Source organism: Perca flavescens, chromosome 9 (assembly GCF_004354835.1).
Source record: "Perca flavescens isolate YP-PL-M2 chromosome 9, PFLA_1.0, whole genome shotgun sequence".
Classification (NCBI taxonomy): domain Eukaryota; kingdom Metazoa; phylum Chordata; class Actinopteri; order Perciformes; family Percidae; genus Perca; species Perca flavescens.
In genome coordinates, this window is record NC_041339.1 from 35,754,940 (window position 1) to 35,781,436 (window position 26,497).

At 40.5% G+C, this 26,497-nt stretch overlaps 2 protein-coding genes across 2 annotated transcripts; one reads left to right on the forward strand and one right to left on the reverse strand.

The window, feature by feature from the left end:
• Nucleotides 1–25,610, reverse strand: LOC114560981 (interferon-induced protein with tetratricopeptide repeats 1-like). The gene is given in 4 exon segments (XM_028586614.1): nucleotides 1–936; nucleotides 23,953–24,209; nucleotides 24,212–24,300; nucleotides 25,252–25,610. Coding segments are annotated over 4 exon segments (1,290 nt in total). The 5' UTR covers nucleotides 25,260–25,610.
• Nucleotides 10,119–15,731, forward strand: LOC114560948 (interferon-induced protein with tetratricopeptide repeats 1B-like). Its single transcript, XM_028586580.1, has 2 exons — nucleotides 10,119–10,259; nucleotides 14,231–15,731. Exons 1-2 carry the CDS (start codon nucleotides 10,252–10,254, stop codon nucleotides 15,537–15,539), a joined length of 1,317 nt encoding a protein of 438 aa, XP_028442381.1. The 5' UTR covers nucleotides 10,119–10,251; the 3' UTR covers nucleotides 15,540–15,731.
• Nucleotides 25,611–26,497: the final 887 nt, after the last annotated feature.

Sequence of the window (26,497 nt, forward strand, 5' to 3'; positions counted from 1 at the left end):
CTATGGCTCTTGCAGGTTTGCCAGAAACTCCTCTATTTCTCTACACATTGGGCTTTTGTTTTTGTGCTTCTTCAGGGTTGTGATGCTGTTCTCCTGATGGATAGATTTTAGCGGTATCTTCGCCACCTTCATGTGATATCGTAGTGACCCTTCTCTGTCTTGTTGATTAAAGTATACATGTTTTGCATAGGTGCTGTAGAGCATCTGTTTGTCTGCAGGTTCCAGATCTCTTTCTAGCAGTTCCTGGTATATCTGCTCAGCTTTATCCTGGTTGTTTAACTTTGAGTATATCTTTGCAAGGTTTATTTCCTTCACAAGTGAAGAATCAGGGTAAAGAGAAATCACCTCCTCATGGAGACTGATTGCTCTGTCTATCGTGCTTTGCTCTGGGCTTTCCCTGAAGATCTTCCATTTGTAGCAGTATGCGCGACATTTCTTCAGATAACGCTCATCTGGATATTTTTCCAGAGCCTCCTCTGCCAAATCAATGGCTTCATCAATAGATACATGGTTTATGTAAACCCTTAGTAATGGTTTAATTCCACTGTAGCTGCTGACAGGATTTCTCAAAACCTTTCTTGCCAACTCACATGCTTCATCTTCGATTCTCTCTCCTTTCTTTGCACATTGCTGGAGGTAGAGAACAGCGAGGTACAAGTTCTCTGGATCCTGTTCCTTGGCAATTCTCATTTTATCCAAAATGTCAGCCTCCTGCCCCTCGTTGTTTTCCCTGAAATCATACATTAACTCTAAGACGTAGCTGGTGTTCCACTCCACCATGTCCGGCTGCATCCTGATGGCTCTCTGGAAGTAATCTGCAGCCCGTTTCTTTTGTTCTCTGCTGAACTTCATCAGGGTCCAGGCTTTCTCAGCGTAGATCTCTGGATGGAGCTCATCCTGGGATGGAGATGGGTATTTATTCATCAGGGTGTTGACCTTTGACAGGTAAGCCTGACTCTCTGCTTGGTCTCCCAGGTGGTGGTGCAGCCACGCCAGGTTCCCGTAGTTCACCACCAACCAGGGACCCTCATCTGCGTTTCTTATCTTGCTGAAGGCCTCTGCAGCCTTGTTGAAGAAACTCTGGGCGTCTTCGGTGAACCCCAGCTTGTACTGAACGAACCCCCGCAGGTTGTAAATGTGACCCAGCCAGCTGTTCCCCTCCTCGGTGCCGATGTCCTCCAGGTTGTCCTTGCGACGTAACAGCATGGACTTGCTGGGGTCCAGATCCCAGGTGAAGTGGCACTGCAGGGCCTCCAGTTTGGACTCCAGTGTTGTTTGACTCTGAGCAGCACTGATGGAGAATACAAATACGTTTTTTTTTTTTATTAATTAAGAACTTTCATCCATTTTTTAACACTATACAAAAAAACCTTCTCCCCCATCGTCATCACCACCTACCCAGACAAAAATCAAGAAAAGATGACATAGTAACCCTAACACAACAGAATAACAACAAAATAGATAAGTTTGTATGTGACAACCAGTGGCGTTTTTATATCGAAAAAATTGGTGTGGCACAATTTCAAAAGATGGGCTACATACCAGTAAAACTAGATTAGTCTGTAACTCACTCTGTTAACATGTCAACAAACACCATGGCTCCACAAAACAGACAGTGTTGCAACGTGAACACATGCGTGAGTGATGCTGCTACCAATGCAAGTTGTTTAGCTGTCAACAAGTATGGAAAGCCAAAATGGTCATAATTCGTCACAATTCTCACAGTGGTTTGAACACTGTTCTTGGCGCCACCTGAAGTCTAATAGACGCCACCAGATGCTTATTAGACGCCTGGTGGCATTTTGATAATCAACTCCGCCCTGTGGTTTACACAGCCAGTAGTTTTGAACTCTAATTCACCCAATTAGTAAGAAGAAGGTCAGGCAACACTAATCAAGCACGGACCTGCTTTGCTGTTAGTCTGAGTAGCCTAAAGAAAATAACATTCACATTGGGTTTTATTTTAGTTTTTATTTATTATTATTTCTACATATCATTATATGTTCAAATATGTGAACTAGTGTATAGTTATAGCATTTAAAAAATATTTATTTGTTCTTGTTGACTGGGCTAAAGCAGTTTGCCTAGTGTTGCTCTAACATTCCTCAGGATGGCAGCAGAGGACAATATATAAATTATTCCCTCTAATAAACAATGGGCATGTAAAGCATGGGATTATCTGATCTTTTCTAAAGAACCCGTTCTAGTTTTTGTTTAACTGTTAGAAATGGTTGTTGTGGCATTATTGTAAAAGGTACACAGTCATTTCAATCCATTTATTTCAATTTAAATTATATATTATCGTAAGATTACAACATGAGCACAAACTAAAGTCTGCAATTTTAAGTTGTTGAATCAAACAAACTAACCTACAGCAAAGTATGATTTTCATGATGTGGTGGAAGCAAGCCATCTATTTATCTTCCTGAACTGAATGGTTGTGTCCCATTGCAGAATAAAATACTTACAAATGCCCCATCCATCTTGATTCGTGTGTCTTCAATGAGTCAGTTCAAAGGTTAACAGAGTGGTGAAATTACTAGCACAGGTGTAAATATGTCTGAATAGCACACATCTTAATGCTGACTTAATGTGTAGTATTTTGTTTTAGCAATTGAATTTCCTAAGTAGATACCAAAAAGAAATTGAAATAAAAAATGGATGCAAAATATCAAAATATTGTATTGTATTGTAATATATACCCCAATAAGCTTTTTCCCCCTTGTTATAACCAGGGCTCTCAAGTCTCACGCATTGGGCATGAGACACATTTCAACCCGTTCACACGCTCACACGCCACACCTTGTATTGCTCATGCAGAGAAATTACCAGGATAACGCCCACCAAGTTGCGCCGCCATTTTTAACAGTGGAACAGGTAGAGGAATCACGTGAGTCCCCCATAGAGTTCAGAACGCCCTGCCACCATCCGCGGCGCTACCATTGGTCATTTTAGGTTCGGGCCCGCCCATTTTGACCCATCTAGCAGTTCATCCAATCATCAATCCAGCAGCATGAGGAAAGCTTTGAGTGAAAGCTTCTCAGCCAATCAGCGGCTTCTACCCGCCTGCCCACAGGCTGCATCGTCACCAGCAAGTGATCCAATTAAATGAATGACGTTTGTGCGCAAGCTTTTCAAGCAAGCTCAATGAGACGGACCCAGAGTGTAGCTATCAGCTAGCTAATATGAAATGCAAAGTGAAGCAAAGCAGCTTGTTTTCATCTAAATTCAGCAAGAAACACTCCAAGGAGCAGGAGGAGGACATTTTAAGTAACGCGGTTACAAGTGACGAGTTACCATCCTGCTCGGCCGCCCTCTCCCCATCAAGTCCTCCCGTAGCCACACCGTCACACCAGCAAGGCAAGTAGTGTCTTAACGTTATTAGTGTCTGGCTGTCTGAATGAAGGGGGAACCTGAATACATTTGGCTTATTTTAATTGGCCCGTCCAGTTTTCTGGAGGCCCACCTACCATCAAAATCCTGGCGCCGCTAGTGCCTGCCACGCACAAGCTGAGTGAGTGCGGATTTCAAGTTGCAGCTTTCGTCGCTGTTTGTGACTTTGCCTGAGATTGAGTGACAAGTGTGCTCGGGTGTACTCATTGACATAGGGTGTGCTCGGGTGTACTCGCCCTTCTTGTTTATCTGGTTGCCATGACTTGGCGGGTGATGACGTCCTGTCACTGTTCCAGTTGAGGGGAGCGAGAGCGGAGGACAGTTGGCTTGAGTTCAGTAGAGCACACGGCTCTGTAGAGTCGTGGAATTATGACTTTATATACTACATGTACATAGGAACAGGAAACCCTGTTGTGTGTCTGCCCTATTTCTGATACTGTGGCGGCAGAAATCAACAGAGTAGCTTTTATTATTTTTATTATTATTATTTTTATTATAGCTACATGTTGAATCGGCTGCAGGGCTACTCTTACAGTTTTATATTTTTATAAAGATACCCATTTTAGGCCTACCAATAATACTTTTATAACAGTACCCGTAATAATTTGGAATATTTTTTGTTTTTTCTTTCCTTTTATTCTTACTGCACAACCTCCCGGGCTCCATTGTGAAAACCTTTGGCCTAGGCTGTTTCATTATATTGTATCCAGACAATTGATAGTATTAATTATTGCACGCACACACACACACACACACACACACACACACACACACACACACACACACACAAAGACATACTGAATTAATAAAAATAAAAATTATTTGTACGAATATCTAGGGCTGCTCCCTCTTAGTGGATTAGTCGACTAATCGGTGGTTTTGGTCTTAGTCAACTTAGATCTCTTTAGTCCATTAGTCATGTTTGATGCTTTTTTCATGCTGAATGACTTATTTCCAAGAAACGTACGAGCACATCTCTAGTAAACACAAGAATTAAGGGTTGACATTTTACCTAAGAGATATCACAGTGAAACCTACTTTGATTACTTTCATTAAGGCAATTTTTTGTTGTATTACACGTTTTCTGAAATGTTGTGTTTAAATATGCAAAGGAGGCGTTATCTTATTCAATATATGCATCCTTTTGCATGACTCTTTGCAGAGAAACTCAGATTTACAGATCTGTCGATTAAATCAACTAATCGATTAGTCGATACAATTAAATGAGTGTTAGTCGACTAAGAATTTCTTCAATCGAACACAGGCCTACATTTATGTCATTTATCAGATCAGACTCCGTCCCCACCCAAACCCCTGCCGCCAAAATCTCACTCTGAACTCTGTTCAAAACTTGAGAGCCCTGTTAAAACGTTGGTCGAGTTAGCGTTATCAGCTGGTTAGCTTAGTGCAGGGGCTAATGGACCCACGTTTGTATCTCATAAATAAATGTAATGGGAAAATTACATTTAAGCACAATTCCTTCGTACTTTACTTCTCTCACAAATGCTGAAAGAGTTTATCTCATTTTCCACATGTAGATTTTGATTCTAACTTTGTGAGACACCCAGTCTGGAACATTATGGGAGCTCTGTTTGCCTGAACCGATAAAGGTACAAGGTCACCCCAAAACTATCTCATGTTTTCCCATGCCAGTTAAGATGTAACTGGGGGGTGAAAGTCATACAGGGAGGAGGAGGTGAGATGACTCCAAGATGTCTCTTGTATTTCCCTGATTGTCTTCATGTGTATCAGATTGCCTGTCAAAATTGTAGCGTCATACTAAGCCAAGTGCGTATGTGCTGTCACTCTGAAGATGCATAAAAGCCTAGTGGTTCTGTTCACTCATTTGTGAAACTGACTCCACACTGGGCTGAGGCCTTTTGTGAAATCATGCTGATCCTATATTTGCAAATATATCTTTTTTAATAAAATACAAAAACCCAATTTGGTTTTAGTCTCAGTCTGTCTTATTTGTTTCAATTTACTAAACTCTGAAAACTCTCCCCCCTGCTGCAAAGTAAACTTCCACAACATAACCCCACTAATAATGCCCGGATTGATACCAAACGTCTACACTAGTACAAATATTTTATGTATTTATAAAACGAGGCAATAGAAAGTTTGTAACTACACCAGAAGTATATTTAAATAACACTTGCCTGATAGATACTCCTCACGGCTGCTATCGCACGAGATCCCACGACATCGCGCGAGATCACGCACTGAGCACATATATTGCCGGAAGAGACTAATGGTAAAGAAGAATCAAGAAGCAAGTGAACAGCAGAAGCAGTTACTGCAGCGTGAGGCGATAGGACAAGATGCCACACAGTTGTTTATATCCCGGCTGAGGTTTAAAAGCAATAGATGTTGTGCTCTGTGTGTGATCTTGCGCGATAGCAGCCGTGAGGAGTATCTATCAGGCAAGTGTTATTTAAATATACTTCTGGTGTAGTTAAAAACTTTCCAATGCCTCGTTTTATAAATACATAAAATATTTGTACTAGTGTAGACGTTTGGTATCAATCCGGGCATTATTAGTGGGGTAATTTATGAGATACAAACGTGGGTCCATTAGCACCTGCACTAAGCTAACCAGCTGATAACGCTAACTCGACCGACATTATAACAAGGGGGAAAAAGCTTATTTGGGGTTGTTTGGCTCGAGGTCAAGGTGAAAAGCAGCCTAGAGTGAAATCACTCCGAACCATCACTTTAACCCCAGCACATAGCTTTTTATGAGCCCCCCAGAAAGCTCAAGTACTTTCCCCATTTTCTAGTGTAGACATCATTAAACTAGTTTGGACCCAGCTTCTTATGTGCTAATCTATCCCGCTTAGGATTGACCCATCTCACAGAACAAATAGTCTTGTGCTTGGGCATAGTCTGTGACCAGCCCAGGACAGCAGGCCTTTGCATCGGGGATTTAAAACAGCCCCATTGGTAACCATTTACCAGGCATCAGTGATATCGGTGAGGTGCCTGTGCAGAACCCAAAGGATGTTAAAAGACAACAGGTCCGCCCAGCAGCAGTCTGTTACCCCTGCTGTGTTTTGGAATGATAATAAATCAACTTGTAAAGAAACAGAAGATAGAAAAGAAAGAATGAAGTAAGAATAAAATAAGGATGGAATGAAAACATCAACGTTGACTTGTAGGATCCATAACATTAATATTTTGGGCTCTGGGGCTCAATAATAAGATGTTAAATTAATCATAATGATAGTCTTTAAAAATGAAATGCAGAATGAGCTACTCACCTCATCATTCAGCTTTTATCTCGACTCTCTAAATATTTAGTTACTTTGGGTTCGCTGGTATAAAGTCAGTGATGTCCAACTTCTGCTTCGCTGTAAATAATGAGATGTTGTTGAAGCACGCAGCTTTAAATAGCTGAAGTTGGAGCTTATGGCTGAGGTGGGGCATTTGGATTTGTATAAATGTGGTCCAACTTGTTTTAAGTCAGCTGTTTTTAATGTTTCCTCATTCCCCAAAACTTAAATCAACACTTGATTAAGTTTTTGTAAGAAGAAGCAGGCACAGAGCCAGAAGTATAAGGAAACAGAACTTCACATCCATCAGCAGATGAATGTGCAGATGAATGTGGGCAGACATGTTCCGAGACCTCCCTACACAGTTGGAGATCTCAATGTTAAATGTTAAACAAAGCAGGTGGAGAAATGAATGTGACTTTGCAGCTTCTCTCGCCCCTATTGGACCGAGATCAAATGATTAGAAAAGTCACCTAATTGCTGAGTTGCAGCAGCCGGAGTCTGAGAAGGGCGGGAGAATAATTGTGGAATTTGTTTCAACATAATTAAACTTGTGATGATTGATATGAGGAACACATCAGGTGATGCTGTTGCACGACAACACTGAACTGGTTCACGGGATGTAACTTTTACTTAAGTTTTGTCTGAAACTCTTTATGCTTAATACCGGACCAATGTCAAAGACTGTTGTTCCTATCAGTCACTTAGACACAAAAACATGGAAAATAATAACTTTTTTGCGAATAAGGAAGGTTTTTTTTTTTTTCGAATTTTGCCGTTTCCATCAACATTTTCTAATGCAAAACTTCAAAATGTGCATACAAATACGTTGATGGAAACATGATCTGTGTCAGATAAAAGCAAGTGCCTTGCAGTAGAAGGTGGTAAAATATGTGGACAATTGATTAAAGGGAAAAATCCCACGAATTTGAAAGTACATTTGAGAAGCGTGCACAAGGAGGCTAACTTAGCTTACTTTAACAAGGTAAAGAAGAACGCAAAGCCCCCTTTGCCTGAAACAGAAGCTAACCTCAGTACAGGATGGGGACTGCCCATTTCTCCGACGCTCCATTGTTCCTTGGTCCTACAGCCCACTAGTCCGACGTCACTTTGTTTTTCGAAAAAATAAACCCTCTGCTCCGACATCCCATTGTTACGACCATAGGGTTAGGGTGAAGGTCAAGGTTAAGGTTGGGGACAATTATTTATAATATTTCTTTAGGATTTTTGCCTTGTTTAACATGTCGAGAATGCCGAAGCTTCCTGTTTGAAACAGCCAAGATGAAGCATCTTCTCCCTGATCGAGTTAGTTTCACATTGGTCATTGCAGGGATATGCCCCATTCCTATTCATTATCGTTGCAGGCTTATGGAAATATGAATACATATCCAACCCAAAACTAACTTTACCCTGTTGGACTTTGGACTTAACCTACATTTTCAGTTTTTCAAATATAGACTAAACATTTGAACGTTGACAGGTACATTACGGTCAATGTTAACTAGCTGGCCCAACCGGCCCCATTTTAGCTTGTGATAACGTTAGCTGGTTAAGTCAGCCCAACCGTGATAGTAGCACAGACGGCTTTGCCATTTGTACCTAGCTAACGTTAACATTACAAAACGGGCGAACAGGCTAAAATAGCTAATTTTAGGCATTAATGTTACCCTCTTGAAGTATACCTCCTTATATCATAAACAATATATTTCTGAATTTTTACCAGAGGTATAAGAAAGGGGATCCAAAATCCCAGTGAATCAGTTAACTTTTGAACAGCTTCGTGAATTTTTAAGAGCTTTGCGGTGAGTCTTGTTCCCAAGATGCATTGCGCAAATCAAAATATGGGAAAAACACCTGTGCCCTAACCCTAACCAAAAACAAAAGGTCAAACGGGGCTAGGGAACTGAGGATAGTGGGCATTTGGGAATTGGGGACAGTGGGACTTGGGGAAGAAAGCGATACCCCTCAGGTGGACGTGCACAAAGGCAGAATCCCTCTGGTGGCCGTTGGCGATATCCCTCTGGAGGCCAGCGGTGAAGGAGGGAGGCCGGCAGCGAAGGCGGAGCACCTCTGGAGCACCTCTGGAGCACCTCTGGAGGCCGGCGGACAGGCCTCCAGAGTAACTGGAGCAGAAGTCGGCCTGGACCACCGTCAAAACACGAGGGGCAGGAGTAGGTCTGACCGCCTCTGGGTGGCTGGATGTCGGCTGAAACTCTGGAACACTGGTCAGCTCAGGAATACCGGCAAAGAGTATAGAAGTACCAAGAGGCGAAACTCTATAAAACGTTGTGTTGCGCTCATTGAAGAGATGCATCTCTGCTGGGTCCATGACTGGTCAGGTCATTCTGTCATAACAGTAGAGAATGTTGGACCCAAATGCAGAGATGGCAGGCGAAGTGATGAGCTTGAATATTTATTAAACAAAAAACAGCAAGCAAGGTTATCCAAAAAACGAAGTAACAACGAACAACAGGAACCACGGGAATAAGCAACACGGAGACAAAAATAGGCAGACAAATACACAGCACTCCGACACAGAAAATACAATGACCTGACAACAGACAAGGGAAACACAGAGACTAAATACAGGAGGTAGCGAGGAAACAAGGCACAGGTGATACAACGGGTGAAACACATAAGACAATCACAAGGGTGGGAAAACTAAAGACAGGAAGTAAAACCAGACAAGACTAGGGAGAAAAGACAGACTACTAAATAAAAGAGGAAACAGAACATAACAGAAACTTACAATTATGACAACCACAGAAATTGGTGCTAGTGAAACAGAGAAAAGGTTAACACAGACCATGCCACAACTCTCTGTCATGAAAAGCAAAAAAAAGGGAAAACCACACACAATCCTCAGGGACACAAGGCAAAAGTGACGGATTGACAACAGAGTCCCAAATGTTTGTGTCTCAATACACAACATACCTGTCTCGGATGAGGCGAGTAAAGCAAAGAGGAAGAGGCGTGGCCACTGGGATGCTCTTATGGACGGCAGCCAAACCTCCTGACGTCAGTCACATGACTTTGTTGATATAATGTCTCGAGGATACGTTGAAGGACTGCATCATTCAAGGTAAGACCGTGGTGACGGCCTGAGTGAGGTCGACATAGATCTCTGCACGCACTGCACAGAGTTTTTGTGTCGCTTTTGTACAAAGCACTGTTACATTAATTTGTATAAAATATGCAATAGAAAAAATCAAAGTTTGATTTGATTGACTAACAGCAAGCAAACTAAAACAGTAGCCTATACTGGCAACCCTGCTGGCATCTTCTGTTTGAATATTTCACTGTGGCATCATAATAGAGCTTCAAGAAGCTTTCGTCAAGTGTGTTTCTAGGGTTCCATTTTTGGGAAACGAAAGTCAAGGTGAGATGGTAAAAAAGAAACTTAATGCAAACCTCAGACATCCGCTCCGACTTCAGCATTTAAAGCTGCGTGCTTCAACAACATCTCATCATTTACAGCGAAGCAGAAGTTGGACATCACTGACTTTATACCAGCGGACCCAAAGCAGCATCAAGAGCAGAAACCAGCCCAATATTTAGAGAACTACTGAGTCGAGGAAACAGCTGAATGATGAGGTGAGGAGCTGCTGCTGCATTTCATATCATTGTGTTATTATGGACCTTACAAGTCCATTATGATGTTTTCATTCCCTGCCTTCTTTCTTCTTTCTTACTTTTCTCTCTTCTGTGTTTCTTTTTAAGCTTCAACGTTGATTTATTGTCATTCCAAAATAGAGATTGTAGAATATCAATCAATCAACATAAATAGTAGCAGTTAAAGGTATATTTGTGCACGTTGCAAAGGAAGCTGTGTGCAGTCATTGAGGAAGTGGTTCAAGGAAATGTCACCGACGCATAGAAGGTTAAACATAAGCCGTTAACAATAGTTTAGCTTTTTATGGCATAGGAATGCATTGTCTACCAGACAGATAAGCAGAAAAAATGGAAAGAGCAGAAACCAGCCATATATTAGAGAACTACTGAGTCGAGGAAACAGGAGCTGCTGCTGCATTTCATATATAAAGAGAATAATTATGATTTATTTAACATGTTATTATTTATGGAATGCCGTTTTATTCACAATTAAATAAATGAATAAATACATAAATAAATGAATAAATACATAAATACATGAATAAATAAATAAATATGCCTTTGAAATACATCATGAAATAAATAAATGAGCCAATAAATACATAAATAATTAAATAAATGTAATTATTTCATGGTACTTTTATTTCATAAGTCCACATTTATTTATTTCAAGAGACTTTAATTTTCCTAATGCCACATTTATTTATTTCATTCTCCTATTTATTTCAAGTACTTATATTGCAAATCAGGGGGCGTGGCTATCTCTCACATTCAGAACAGAGCCGTGGGCAAAAAAAGGCTGGCGAAGTGAGAGTGCAACACGACCAGTTCGTGGTACTCTTTACCCAGCACACAGTCACCTATTCTGGGGTAACTAGACCACCAACTAGCGCTGACCTGACAGCAGTGTTGGGAAGGATACTTTCAAAACGTATTTCGTTACAGAATACAGAATACACGCCCACAAATGTAATTTGTAACGTATTCCGTTACGTTACTCAATCTGAGTAACGTATTCTGAATACTTGGATTACTTCAGGATTACTTCCACATTGAATTGCGTTTTATAAGTGTAGGAATGTGGCTATCACATCCAGCTTACTAAACAGGCCTATAATGGTGTGTTCTTTTTATTCCAACTGAATGTGTACCTGAACAAGCAGATAGATTATTGTATTGGTAGTCCCGAACTGCATACTACAAAAATCTAACCGCGGTCTAAGCTACCACAAGCTAATTTTAGCTAACGTTAGTTAGCATGTCAAACGGGGCTATAGTCTTTAAACGGCTCTGGAGCTAGTACATCAGCACCTAGGAGAATGTAAAGTCGCACGTCAATGTTAAAATAGCAAGGTGACCAGTAAAACTACAGCAGACGACTACCCTACGCTAATTAAAAAAATAACTTACTTTAAGATGCTTCTTCAGGTTGGAGGTGGAGTAATTTGGAGCTGAAAGGAGGCTGGTTGCTGGGAAGCAGAGGCTGCACGGCACAGTTAGCTGTATTTCATTCTCCCTGTTCGTTCTTTAATGTGAAATGCTGTTTGAATTTCCAAGATAGAAACTTATTGCTGCCCTGGCTCTGTCGTTCCCGTTCCGTCTCCATTGTGACTGATCACGCAAATAGCTATTTTTTCTATTTCATATCGGGGCTTCTGGAAAATGCATTAAGTTGCCTTAATTTATTCAGAGTGAATACACTCGTGAAACAGAGAAGTATCGTCATGTAATCCATTGATTTTAACAATGTAACTGTATTCTAAATACCAACTATTTAAATTGTAACTATAACGGAATACAGTTACTCATAATTTGTATTCTGAATACGTAACGCCGTTACATGTATTCCGTTACTCCCCAAAACTGCCTGACAGAGCACCACAACAGGCAGCTCGTGGTACTCCGTCCACTGCGGGTTGACACGACAGCTTAAGTGAGCTAGCGGGCAAACGATTTCACATTAAACTGAACATTTCTGTTGAAGGTGAAGTAAAACAAGGTGAATGGGAATTTTTCTTGAAGAGAAACAGGTATCTCTCTCTCTCCCTCGCCTGTGCATGCTGCGCTTTCTGTGTGTGTGTGTGTGTGTGTGTGTGTGTGTGTGTGTGTGTGTGTGTGTGTGTGTGAGACAGACCTCCAGCTTACATTGGGTTCTCCGAGCGACGAGCTAGCAGCCCCGGCAGACGCTAGCTGGCTGTCGCGTCACTATATGGAGCTTCTCAACTCCAAAAACTTTGAAGCAAATTGTCAATTCGCAAGACTGCCTATATTCGAAATCTAAACAGTTCATTTCTCGCCTAAAACGTTCTCAGAAGCGAATTTAGTGATGAATAAGATAGGGAAAATTGTTAAAACTGTCTTGTTGTTTGTCTGCCAAAGAAGTCCCATTCACCTTGTTCTGAATGTGAGAGATAGCCACGCCCCCTGATTTGCATATAAGAACTTGAAATAAATAAATGTGGCATTAGGAAAATAAAAGTGTCTTGAAATAAATAAATATGGACTTATGAAATAAAAGTACCATGAAATAATTAATTTCTTTTAATTATTTATGTATTTATTGCCTCATTTATTTAATGATGTATTTCAAAGGCATATTTATTTATTTATTTATTCATGTATTTATGTATTTAATCATTTATTTAATTGTGAATAAAACGGCATTCCATAATTATTGAGCCCCAGAGCCCAAAATATTAACATTATGGATCCCACAAGTCGAGTGTTGATGTTTCCATTCCATCCACAGGGATTTTACATTTTTTATTTTACTTGAACAATTATTACAAAACAGAAATATAAGTCTGGTGGAGAAATTGGAGAAATGCTAAATACATACATTTTGTTTTAATTTAATTTAATGAATGTGTAGTGGCGAATTGTCCTCAGACTGAACAAATCAAACTAAAAACTCAAAGTCCAAAAACCACTGAGGCACCGAAGGAGTGACTCTTACGCAGAGATAAAAACGTTCATTGTCCAGGCAGAGATGGCATTCTGTGAGGTTTATTAATCCAATTTCTCAGCAAACAAACATTTCACACAAAGGAGCAATGGCGTCGCTAGGCTCTGGTAAAAAACCATCAGCTCTCCCCGGTGTCTACCTCCCACATACCTGTTCGCCCATATATGTAGATTACACCTGTGGCTAAGGCTGCCTGATAATTTCAAAACAAAAGCACTAGCTGATACTGAAAATAAGCAAAATAAAATACTAATGATATAAACAAATTTATGTAGCTATATGATTCAAGCAAAAACAGAAATTAAATAAATGAATATTTAACTATTAAATATAACAAACAATGACTATGGCTCTAACAATAACTAAACAATGAATAGCTCCAACAGAATGAATCATACTTTCATAGTTTTTGGTCTGTAATGTGTTTCCTGTGTGATAAGGCTCTGCTTATAGTTATTTCCTCATTTGGACTTCCTAAGGACTCTCTAGTTTTGGGGTAATTTAACGCTCATGTGGGCAACAGTGGTAAAGACTGTATGAATGGGAGGAATGGCCTGTTGATCCGAGTACAGTGGTCCATTATTTTTTTTCAAAAAGTCCTCCAAACCATACAAGAAGTTTAGAAAAAGATGGTTTGAATTAAAAGCAGACAGTATTGCATTCGTTTACATTCGTCCACCCCCCCCACCCCCCCCCACACACACACACACACCTGCCTCCTTATGAGGATTTACTACAGCCAATAGAGGGCACAGCCACTAAAAGGGCCAATATGAGTCGCAATTCATGCTAGAAAAAAACCACCTTATTTGGGATTTTATTTATTTATAGACAGTCTCCGTTTTTACTTTGTTTTCTTGCTGTCTATTCAGTGCTCCTTACATCCTTCTTCCACATAAGATGAACAGGCCAGACATAGCAGACTTCAGAGCATGTTGTTTAAACCTGCTGATGTTATGTTACAATAATAATTTTAATTCTCCATCAGTGCTGCTCAAAGTCAAACAACCCTGGAGTCCAAACTGGAGGCCCTGCAGTGCCACTTCACCTGGGATCTGGAGACCAGCGAGCCCATACTTTTATATCTAAGAGACCACCTGGAGGACATCGGCACCGAGGAGGGGAACAGCTGGCTGGGTCACATTTACAACCTGCGGGGGTTCGTTCAGTACAAGCTGGGGTTCACCGAAGACGCCCAGAGTTTCTTCAACAAGGCTGCAGAGGCCTTCAGCAAGATAAGAAACGCAGATGAGGGTCCCTGGTTGGTGGTGAACTACGGGAACCTGGCGTGGCTGCACCACCACCTGGGAGACCAAGCAGAGAGTCAGGCTTACCTGTCAAAGGTCAACACCCTGATGAATAAATACCCATCTCCATCCCAGGATGAGCTCCATCCAGAGATCTACGCTGAGAAAGCCTGGACCCTGATGAAGTTCAGCGGAGAACAAAAGAAACGGGCTGCAGATTACTTCCAGAGAGCCATCAGGATGCAGCCGGACATGGTGGAGTGGAACACCAGCTACGTTTTAGGGTTAGCGTATACTTGTGATAAGAGAGACACAGGACAGGTGGCTGACCTTCTGGAGAAAATGAGAGTGGCCAAGGAACAGGATCCAGAGAACATGTTCCTCGCTGCTCACTACTTAACTCTACGTGCTGACCACGGAGAAGAAATCAAAGATGAAGCACGTGAGTTAGCCACAAAGGTGTTGAGAAATCCTGTGAGCAGCTACAGTGGTATTATACCATTACTAAATGTTTACCGTGATTATGTATCTATTGATGAGGCCATTGAATTGGCAGAGGAGGCTCTGGAAACCCATCCAGATAAGCGTTATTTGAAGAGATGTGCTGCACACTGCTACAAATTCAAGATAATTTATTTCAGGAACAGTCGCCCAGAGCAGAGCATGATAGACAGAGCAATCAGTCTCCATAAAGAGGTGATTGCTCTTTACCCTGATTCTTCACTTGCGAAGAAAATAGACCTGGCACATATTTACGCAGAGTCAAATTACAGCCATGATAAAGCTGAGCAGATATACCAGGAACTGCTAGAAAGTGATGTGGAACCTGCAGTCAAACAGAGGATTTACCAGAGCTACGCAAAATATTTATACTTCAATCGACATGATAGCAAAGGGTCACTACGATATCACATGAAGGTGGCAAAGATACCTCAAAAAAGTATCCATCGGGAGACCAGCATCACAACCCTAAAGAAGATTAGAGACAGAGGCAGGAGCTACATGTCTAGAGAAATAGAGAAGTTTCTGACAAACTTACAAGAGCCATAGTGTTTTTAAAAGCACTGATTCTTAATCCAGATTAAGTGTAGGTACATACATTACATTATATTGATTACATACATCAGAACAACCTGATCCTTCTGTTGGTCTGCTGGTCCAGAAGCAGTAACACCTTATTCAGAACATGTACGATCAATATATTGTTGGTTTTGGTCTTTTAATGGTTATCACAAAGATATGTATCATTTAAAAATATCTTCACTTTAGTACAGTTAAAGGTGCTCTAAGTGATGTGACGCGTTTTTTAGGCTATAACATTTTTTGTCACATACAGCAAACATCTCCTCCCTATCTGCTAGCTGCCTGTCCCCTGAACACACTGTAAAAAACATCTCCTCACTATCTGCTAGCTGCCTGTCCCCTGAACACACTGTAAAAAACATCTCCTCACTTTCTGCTAGCTGCCTGTCCCCTGAACACACTGTAAAAAACATCCCTCACTATCTGCGAACTGCCTGTCCCCTGAAAACTGTAAAAACATCTCCTCACTATCTGCTAGCTGCCTGTCCCCTGAACACACTGTAAAAACATCTCCTCACTATCTGCTAGCTGCCTGTCCCCTGCCTGTCCCCTCAACACACTGTAAAAACATCTCCTCACTATCTGCTAGCTGCCTGTCCCCTGAACACACTGTCCCTATCTGAACACACTGTAAAAAACATCTCCTCACTATCCACTAGCTGCCTGTTCCCTGAACACACTGTAAAAAACATCTCCTCACTATCCACTAGCTGCCTGTCCCCTGAACACACTGTAAAAAACATCTCCTCACTATCTGCTAGCTGCCTGTCCCCTGAACACACTGTAAAAACATCTCCTCACTTTCTGCTAGCTGCCTGTCCCCTGAACACACTGTAAAAACATCTCCTCACTATCTGCTAGCTGCCTGTCCCCTGAACACACTGTAAAAAACATCTCCTCACTATCTGCTAGCTGCCTGTCCCCTGAACACACTGTAAAAAACATCTCCTCACTATCTGCTAGCTGCCTGTCCCCTGAACACACTGTAAAAAACATCTCCTCACTATCTGCTAGCTGCCTGTTCCCTGAACACACTGTAAAAAACATCTCCTCACTATCCGCTAGCTGCCTGTTCCCTGAACACACTGTAAAAAACATCTCCTCACTATCTGCTAGCTGCCTGTCCCCTGAACACACTGTAAAAAACATCTCCTCACTATCTGCTAGCTGCCTGTCCCCTGAACACACTGTAAAAAAACATCTCCTCACTATCTGCTAGCTGCCTGTCCCCTGAACACACTGTAAAAAAATGTGGTCTCTGTAGACAGCCCAGGCTCCACAAAAGCCACCAAAAACAAATTGCGCCAACCTGCACCACCAAACATAACAAACAGTCTTCCAGCCAATAACTGACAAGAAGGATTTGGGGGTTGGGAGGTTGGGAGGTTAGGCGGGTTACACACTGCAGGCGTGGCGTGAGCGTGGCGTTTCTGTTGTGTGTCAGCTGCGTGGATTTTGTCTGTCTTGTCTTTTTGCTGCTAGCCTTGTCTGGACACATGGATGTTTCCCATTGATAACATTAAATACCATGTTAAACATAAATATATACTGATCTGATTACAGCAAAGACAATGTCGGCAGTATTGACGGCAAAATAGGCTACAGAATATTTCTGTATTGACAGGTGCAATATTAGATAATTGATTAAAAAAAAAAAATTAAATTCATATATCTGCATTTATATCAAATCCTAGAGGCTTTCAAACATCAACATGTCATTTGTTAATATGTATTTGTGTATAAATGACATATAAACATATTTTCCTATTCTATTTTGCTTTGGTTGTATGTACTTACAATGACAATAAAGTGAATTCAAATTCTGATTAAAAATAAAAATACCTTTTACGTTGACTCTGAAAACCTGTCAGCAGTAGGACACTAGATTTGTATGAAACAAGCTGAATCATTTAATAACACTGGTCCTTAAAATAACAACCACTGTGGACATGTTCAGATATCATTACATGATTAATACAAATAGATTTTGATCAGATGTTGTCTTTTCCAAACTTAACTGTTTATTATTTTCCTGTTGTGTTAGATGTTTTCATTTGAACTGTTTTTGAAGTTTATATAATAACCTAATACTCTCTTGTTAAAATGTGCTTTGCTGTAAGAAAAATGGGAGTGTGTCTCTTTTCCCACATTTCTAAGATTTTTTTTCAAAATTAGGCCCTATGTTCCCACACTTCCTTTTTCATAAATTTGTATCAGATTGTATCCCCCTTTCTCCCAATTTGGAAGCCAATTACACCTAACCTATTAACCAGTAGTAATGGACTACAGATGGAATATAACCCTAACATAGGGCCTAATCTTAAGAAAAGTCTTAGAAATGTGGGAACATAGGGCTGTGGGACCATTGGGTTGACACCAGAAAAATAAATGGTTGGTAGGATGTCAGTTACAATATTAATTTTTTTTGTGTTTTTCTTAACTTTACCACAGTGTTTATTATATTCCTGTTGTGTTGAATGTTTTCATGTTTAAGTTTAAATAAAGACATTATGTTCTGTGTATGAAATTTGCATTGCTGTAAGAAAAATAAACAGTTGTTAATGTAATAGTTAATTTGATGTATAACCTGAATATCATCGCCATTTGTAGCCTACACAATACTATTAAATATACATTATATGAACTAAGAAATCCACTTTTCATTAGTTCTGTGTTGAAATTCATGTTTTCTACATAATCTTGCAGAACTTTACACAGGACTTTTAAAAAAGCTGCTGGCAAATAATTTTTTTAACCTTCAACTTTTAAGTCAACCCGATGAGCATCAAACAAATACAACTGTATAACAATATCTCCAAGGTGACAGTAACCTGGTTACACCGGTAGGTGGCAGCAGAACGTCATAAATATGCTTAACCCTCCTGATTTTGACCCATTTTCAAAAAGTTTACACGTCAGAAATTTGGGGTTTCTTTCAACCAAATTGTCAAAAAATAACGTGGATGGTTCCATACAACGCTCTTCACAAGTTAAGTAAATAATCAGTTCACTACTTTCATTGAATTTGGGTGTTTTAGAAAATTTTATATCATTTGAAAAAAAAGAATTTGTAAAAAAGTGACATAAACTTTGTAAAAGCAACAAAGAGTGTGCAAAAAAACAACAACCAAAGCAAAAGGTTTTAATTATTTTTTTTTTTAATATGACCACATAGCAACGGGAAATATTAGCTAAGGCTATGCTAGCAAGATATAAAGTCAATGACATTGTAATTACCTGATGTGAGTCAAGTGCAGATGTGAGTTGCACAAGCTCAGATTTAAACAGTTTACGGCATAATGCCATGGGATCCGGCAAACGTTGTAGCTATCTATGATTGTTTGATAAAGTTAGCTCAAAATGGCATTCAAGTGACAGCCTTTGTTGTGTTTGATTGCTAACTTTTAGGCAGCAGTGAACAAACTTTGTTATGTAGGTCCATTTTAATTGTATTGACATTACAGAAGTCTCTTGTTAGCAGATTCTTGTCGGCTACTTCCGCCTCTAATCTAGAACTGACATCAGGGCTCAAGCCTTGAAAATGTGATGCTTTTTGCTAAATAATAAAGTACTGCTATGTAATGTACCTGTATCTGTTCTGTGGCAAACAGCAAAACAGATCTGTGTGAAGTCACAAAGTGACGCATACGCAACTCACATCTGCATTCGACTCACATCGGGTAGCGACAACATTGTGTACGGTTGACAATCATTAAATATAATCTGACAGTATGTTTAACCCTTACGTTGTCCTCGAGTCCAATTTGACCCGTTTTCAAGACAATTCTTCAGAAAATAGTTTTGCTCTTTTTGTTTGCTCTTTTGGACCTGGGGATATCCTGGCTAATATTTGACATATATGCCAGTCTGTTATAATCCAAATCAATTTATAGGCCTACTTTCTCCTCATATTACTCAGAAATTACGGATAATTTTCATGTTTTATTGACCATGAATGCAAAGAGTACGTGTAAAACTAGTTCAAATGAGGTGGAATGAACTTGGCTAAGAAGATGTAAGTCAGAATTTGGTGATACTTTTTAATGCTTTATAAACAGGCAAACCAGACGAGGGAGGACAACAAGTGCATGGTCGACGGGAAGACAATACTTAACAACAAGACAAGCTAGCTTTCTCAGCCATGTCTGTGTCCACAAATCAATATGAAGACTATCATGAAGAAATGACCTGCCATGTTTACTGTCAGCCGCAGCCTGAAGTAGAGAGATGAACACTAACTCACCCTAACAAGTTCATAGGAGGCATGTAGAGTGATCCTGAAGTCTTAGCCAACTATAGACCTATATCTAACCTTCCCTTTCTCTCCAAAATCCTTGAGAAGGTAGTCGCTAATCAGTTATGTAACTTTCTACATAGCAACAGTTTATTTGAAGACTTTCAGTCAGGATTTAGAAAGCATCATATCACAGAGACGGCACTGGTGAAAATTACTAACAACCTTCTAACTGCTGCTGACAAAGGACTTGTCTCCGTGCTTGTTTTATTAGATTTTAGTGTTGCATTCGACACTATTGACCATACCATCCTGTTACAGAGACTGGAACACTTAGTTGGCATTAAAGGAATCGCACTAAGCTGGTTTAACTCCTATTTCTCTGAGCAATCCCAATTTGTTAACATTAATGATAAACCCTCCAAGTACGCTAAAGTTAGCCATGGTGTTCCTCAAGGCTCAGTGCTTGGACCAATTCTATTTTCATTATATATGCTTCCTCTAGGCAATATTATTAGGAATCACTCAATTAACTTTCACTGTTACGCAGACGACACGCAATTATATCTGTCAATTAAGCCAGACGAAAGTGGTCAGTTAGCTAAACTTCAAGCGTGCATTAAAGATATAAAAACCCTGGATGACCTGCAATTTCCTGATGTTAAACTCAAACAAAACTGAAGTTATTGTTATGGGACCAAAGCACCGCCGAACCTCATTATCTAAAGACATGGATGGAAATCTAGGAGTTATTTTTGAACAGGATATATCCTACAATGCCCACTTAAAACAAACCTCAAGAACAGCCTTTTTCCATCATTGTAACATTGCCAAAATTAGGAACATCCTGTCTCAAAACGACGCTGAAAAACTAGTCCATGCATTCGTTACTTCCAGGCTAGACTACTGTAATTCCCTACTGTCAAGTTGCTTAAATAAGTCCCTTAAGACTCTCCAGCTGATCCAGAATGCTGCAGCACGTGTTCTGACGATAACTAAGAAAAGAGATCATATTTCTCCTGTATTAGCTTCTCTGCACTGGCTTCCTGTGTTATCTAGGATCGAATTTAAAATCCTCCTCCTGACCTACAAAGCTCTAAATGGTCAAGCACCATCATACCTAGAAGAGCTTTTAATACCTTATTGTCCCACTAGAGCACTGCGCTCCCAGAACTCAGAGCTACTTGTGGTTCCTAGAGTCTCTAAAAGTATACTAGGGGCCGGAGCCTTCAGGTACCAGGCTCCAGTATTGTGGAATCAGCTCCCAGTCGGGGTTCGAGGGGCAGACACCGTCGCCACAATTAAGCGTAAACTGAAAACTCTTCTCTTCGATAAAGCTTATAGTTAAGGAGTGAGGAGTTGCAGCGTCCACCTAACCCGGCCCACCTGCTTCTCTTCGTAGTCATCAGATTTATTTATCATATAATCAATAATATAGCGAGAGTAGAGGAAGGCAGGCCAGTACAGCCCGATCCGGCAGGGGAGAGTTCAAGCCCGATCCGGCACCTCTGTCTAAGCTAACCTGCCTCTCTTAGTTATGCTATTATAATTCTAGACTGCCGGGGAAGTTCCTTCCTTCCTATGAGACACTGAGCTGCTCTCTCATCTCTCTTTTTGTTTGTTTTCTTTTGTATGCATCCTGTCCCAGAAATGCTTGTTACTAACCTAGCTCTGGGGAGTTTCCCGGAGTCTTTATGTTTCCTGCTGCGATTCCCTGCAATGCCCGGCCACGTCCTGCTGCGTCCTGCCACGTCCTGCTACGTCCACTGCATCCACCCGTGCTCTGCAGCGCCACGTTACATCCCGCAACACCCTGCTGTTATGTTCATACGCACAGAGTAGTCAGGATCCGGTATTGGAGACTGCACTACTCAGTACGACACGATGTGCCCTGCTATGACATGAACTTCCACGACTACCTTCGAAGTCACTGTTACATTTAATGTGACTATTATTTGCCACTGTTCATCACACCCCCAACCCGCCCCGTCAGACACCGCCTAACAAGAGTCTGGGTCTGCCGAGGTTTCTTCCTAAAAGGGAGTTTTTCCTCGCCACTGTCGCAACAGCCACTGCTAATGCTTGCTCTTGGGGGAATTACTGTAATTGTTGGGGTTTTGGAATTTATAGAGTGTGGTCTTGACCTACTCTATCTGTAAAGTGTCTTGAGATAACTCTGTTATGATTTTATGTTATAAATAAAATTGAATTGAATTGAATTGAATTGAACTTACTTCTTGTAGCTTGTGTGTTAGCGCCATCCTGTGTTGGTCAGAGGACGGGGCACTGAAGGACTACACTCAGTGTTGGAAATTAGATATTCAGTCTTTCCCCCCATTTAATGTAGCGCATTCATTTTGAATGTCAATGTAAAATGGTCCGTTTCACCGGAAATACTTACTACAGCCAATCTGAATTGAGTATTCACTCCGACGATAGATAGATAGATGATAGATGATAGATAGATAGATAGATAGATAGATAGATAGATGGATGGATGGATGGATGGATAGATAGATAGATAGATAGATAGATAGATAGATAGATAGATAGATAGATAGATAGATAGATAGAATCCTTCTGAAATCTCTACTTGAGCTTTTTGGGGAACACAAAATATATTAGGGCCCAAACAAATGTTTTGCTTCTCTCAAAGTTTCCAATTTTAAAGTTGGCAGCAGCTTTTAAAGGTTTTAGTTTGATTAAAGACCATCTTCGTCCTGTGTGCAGTACTGCAAAACTACCGAGTAGAGACCATTCATTTCTTGTAGGCTTACAGGAACTACCAACAACAAAACACTTAAAAGATTTTTTAGTGTACATAGTTATTGTATTGTGTACAACTGAGACACAGATTGACAATCAGTTGCATCTACCGACATTATTCAGGTTATACAATCAAAGTAACTATTACATTACCATTCAGTTTCATTTTTCTTACAGCAGAGAAAATTTCCGTATGACAGTAGTATGTTCTTATTATAACTTCAAATACAATGCAGGGCAAAATAATTCAACACAATAGGAATATACAACATATGATATATTTAATCATGTAATTGACTGACTCGTGTATAAGTTTCTCACTTACATGTTTTATTTTGAGAATCTCATTCACAATTGGCACAAATTGTGATGATTTGGAACTATAGTGTTAAAAACACTATGGCTCTTGCAGGTTTTCCAGAAACTCTTCTATTTCTCTATTCAAATATATTCATGTTTCACAATTAACTCTCTGGCGCCACACAGTTCAAAATACGTATTACAGCTACGGTAGCCTTCACGCTTCAAAAAGCCGGTATCTTGCTCTTTTCAATATCCTTTTTCTTTTTCTGTGTACATTTATCATGTGACAGCAAAAACGCAAAAGGCAAAGCAGTATGTCCTTTATGTCCCTTACCGGCTAACGTATTTCAAGATGGTGCATGAATATGGAGCGTCTACCCCAGTTCATGCAAACGCAAATGTTAAATTTCCAGCCAATAGGAAGACTTGGAATTGATGGTGGTGGTAAAGTTTGTGAACAGGCAACACAGATTTTGAGAATGAACAATTAAACACGTTACACACTGGGCATTTAACAAATACGTGCAGATTTATTTTAGGTATAATGCAATACCTATGTTTTTTTTCTGGATTTAGAACCAGTGCTGTTAAAAACACTATGGCTCTTGCAGGTTTTCCAGAAACTCCTCTATTTCTCTACGCATGTGGCCTTTGTCTTGCATCTTCTTCAGAGTTGAGATGCTGTTACAGCGATAAGGGGATTGAACCGGTATCACTGCTGCCTTCATGTTATACTGTATTGACCTTTGGTAGTCCTGTTGATTACAGTATAAATACTTTGCATAGCAGTTATAAACCATCTGTTTGTCTGCAGGTTCCAGATCACTTTCTAGCATTTCAAGGTATATCTGCTCAGCTTTATCCTGGCTGTAACTTGACATTGCGTATATTTCTGCAAGAATTGTTTTCCTCATAAGTGAAGAGTGAGGGTAAAGAGAAATCACCTCCTCCATGAGACTGCTTCCTCTGTCTATCAAGCCTTGATCTGGGCGACTCTCCCCAAATATTTTCCATTGGTAGAGGAGTGCAGTGCATTTCTTCAGGTAACGATGGGTATTTATTCATCAAGGTGTTGACCTTTGACAGGTAAGCCTGACTCTCTGCTTGGTCTCCCAGGTGGTGGTGCAGCCACGCCAGGTTCCCGTAGTTCACCACCAACCAGGGACCCTCATCTGCGTTTCTTATCTTGCTGAAGGCCTCTGCAGCCTTGTTGAAGAAACTCTGGCCGTCTTCGGTGAACCCCAGCTTGTACTGAACGAACCCCCGCAGGTTGTAAATGTGACCCAGCCAGCTGTTCCCCTCCTCGGGGCCGATGTCCTCCAGCTTGTCCTTAAAAGTAGGGACTTGCTCATCTCCAGATCCCAGGTGAAGTGGCACTGCAGGGCCTCCAGTTTGGACTCCAGTGTTGTTTGACTCTGAGCAGCACTGATGGAGAATAAAACAACACTATAACAGTAAGTTAACTTAATATGCTCTAGTCTAAGCTTTAAGTGTTTGGATTACCACACTGTTCATTTCATGTGGAGGAAGAAGGGGGAAGGAAGGAAGATATTTATTTATGTATTTATTCATTTAGAAGGGACAATGCACACCAATTGACATGTTTAGTTTACACTCAAAATGTAAATGGTCCAGAGTTAGCAAACAAGCTAATTTTCATCTGTCGTCCCTTGGCAGGTCAACACATCATCATATTACATTAATAAAAAAGAATGCGAGAAATATAGAAAGCAAATTAAAAAAGAAGAAAGAAGAGAAGAGAGAGAGGGACAGAATAAATATATATATAAAAAGTACAATAGAAAGAAGGGCAGTACCTAGGATGAGGTAAACCAGATATTGATGATTGCAGTTTTGATTGTTTTTAATCCATCTCTTGAGTGTGGTTTTAAATGATAGACAGCTGGTGCTTTCTCTGAGTTCAATAGGAAGGCAGCTCCAATAATTTAAGGCCCATACTGAGAAGAATGTTTGGCCAGACTTACTGTACGTCTATACTGTACAACATAGTCTCCCATGGTGGTTGCCCTAGTTGCCCTAGTGCAAATTAAAAAACGTGCCCCAGGACGCAAATCCTAGGATGGCAAAGGCATGTCTCGCCCTACTCTGCATCTGATTGGCTTACCTTGATATTCTTACCCTAACTCTAACCAATCTCACGCCTACTGCCTAAACCTAACCAATCCAACTAACGATGGCAACGAATATTAGCCAATTAGAGGCAGAGAAGGGCGGGACATTCCTTTGCCATCCTAGAACACACAAATTCGCCTCCAGGAACACATTACAAAAAGAAAATTGAGGAAAAGAAAGAGGACAGATGAAGAAATGAGGAAAGTGGGTTGTAAGAGACAACTTTTGACAGGGAAGACTCACCTCATCATTCAGCTGTTTCCTCCACTCAGTAGTTCTCTAAATATGAGTTAGTTTGGTTCGTGACGTTACTTTGAAGACAAAGTCCGAGGTGTGGTGAGTCCTGTGCTTGGCGTTCGTATCACAGGAATGGAAGTCACACCCAGAAATACAACTAAAACATGACTCATCACATTCTGTGATTATTTGGTCTTCAGTTGACTTAAAGCTAGAACTAGTTTCACCTAGGAGACGCCTAGGTAACTGCTGCCACCTACCGGTGTAATCAGATTACTGTTTGTTACCACTTCACACTGACAGGGGTCAGTTTCACTGAAAAACACTTCTATTAGACACAACATCTCTATTTAACCCTCGTGTTGTCTTCCCGTTGACAGTGCAACTTTTAGTTTTTCTGGGTCAAAAACGTTTAGGTCATTTTATTCGACACCTTTGTTACTTCTCCTGACGTTTTTTTTTTATGTTTTTACGATGTTTTTTTTTTTTATGTTTGTGTCAATGCGCTTTGCATGTTTATTTCCAACATATTTGTCACCTTTTTATCAACATTTTTGGCACTTTTTTTCAACATTTTTGGCACCTTTTTTCAATGTTCTTTTATCAGTTTTTTCTCCAAATGCTATAAAATTGAATAAAACACCCAAATTCAATGAAAGCAGTGAACTGATCAGTTATTTTACTTGTGAAGAGCGTCGTATGGAAACCATCCATGTTATTCTTTTGGACACTTTGGTTGAAAGAAACACAAATTTCTGATATTACGGTGGCCCTGAGAGGCCACAGCACGCAACAATAAGACAACACATGCAAATAAACCACAGCACGCACTAATAAGACAACACGTGCAAATAGCCCACACCACAACGGAAGTGTTTCCAGGGGACACTTTTAAGTGATGCACACGTGCCTCAACCATTGGCCTTCCGGTACATAGACAGACCAACAGCAGTACAATTTACTCTTTAGATTTTGAATATAGTCTTGCGAAAATCGTTGCCAAATTGACAATTTGTTTCAAAGTTTTCGGAATTGAGTAGCTTCCATAAAGTGACGCGACAGCAAGCTAGCGCCTGCTGGGGCCGCTAGCTTGTCGCTCAGACAGTCCTGCTCAGAGACCCCGCTCTAAGCTGGAGGTCTCTCAGACCGGTCTCGTAAATAAAAGGCTTTCATTTTGCCGTATATGGATTATTTAACTGCATTTTAAACTCCACAAGTGCTTGCAGGCTTAACAACCTCGCTGGCCGGCCGT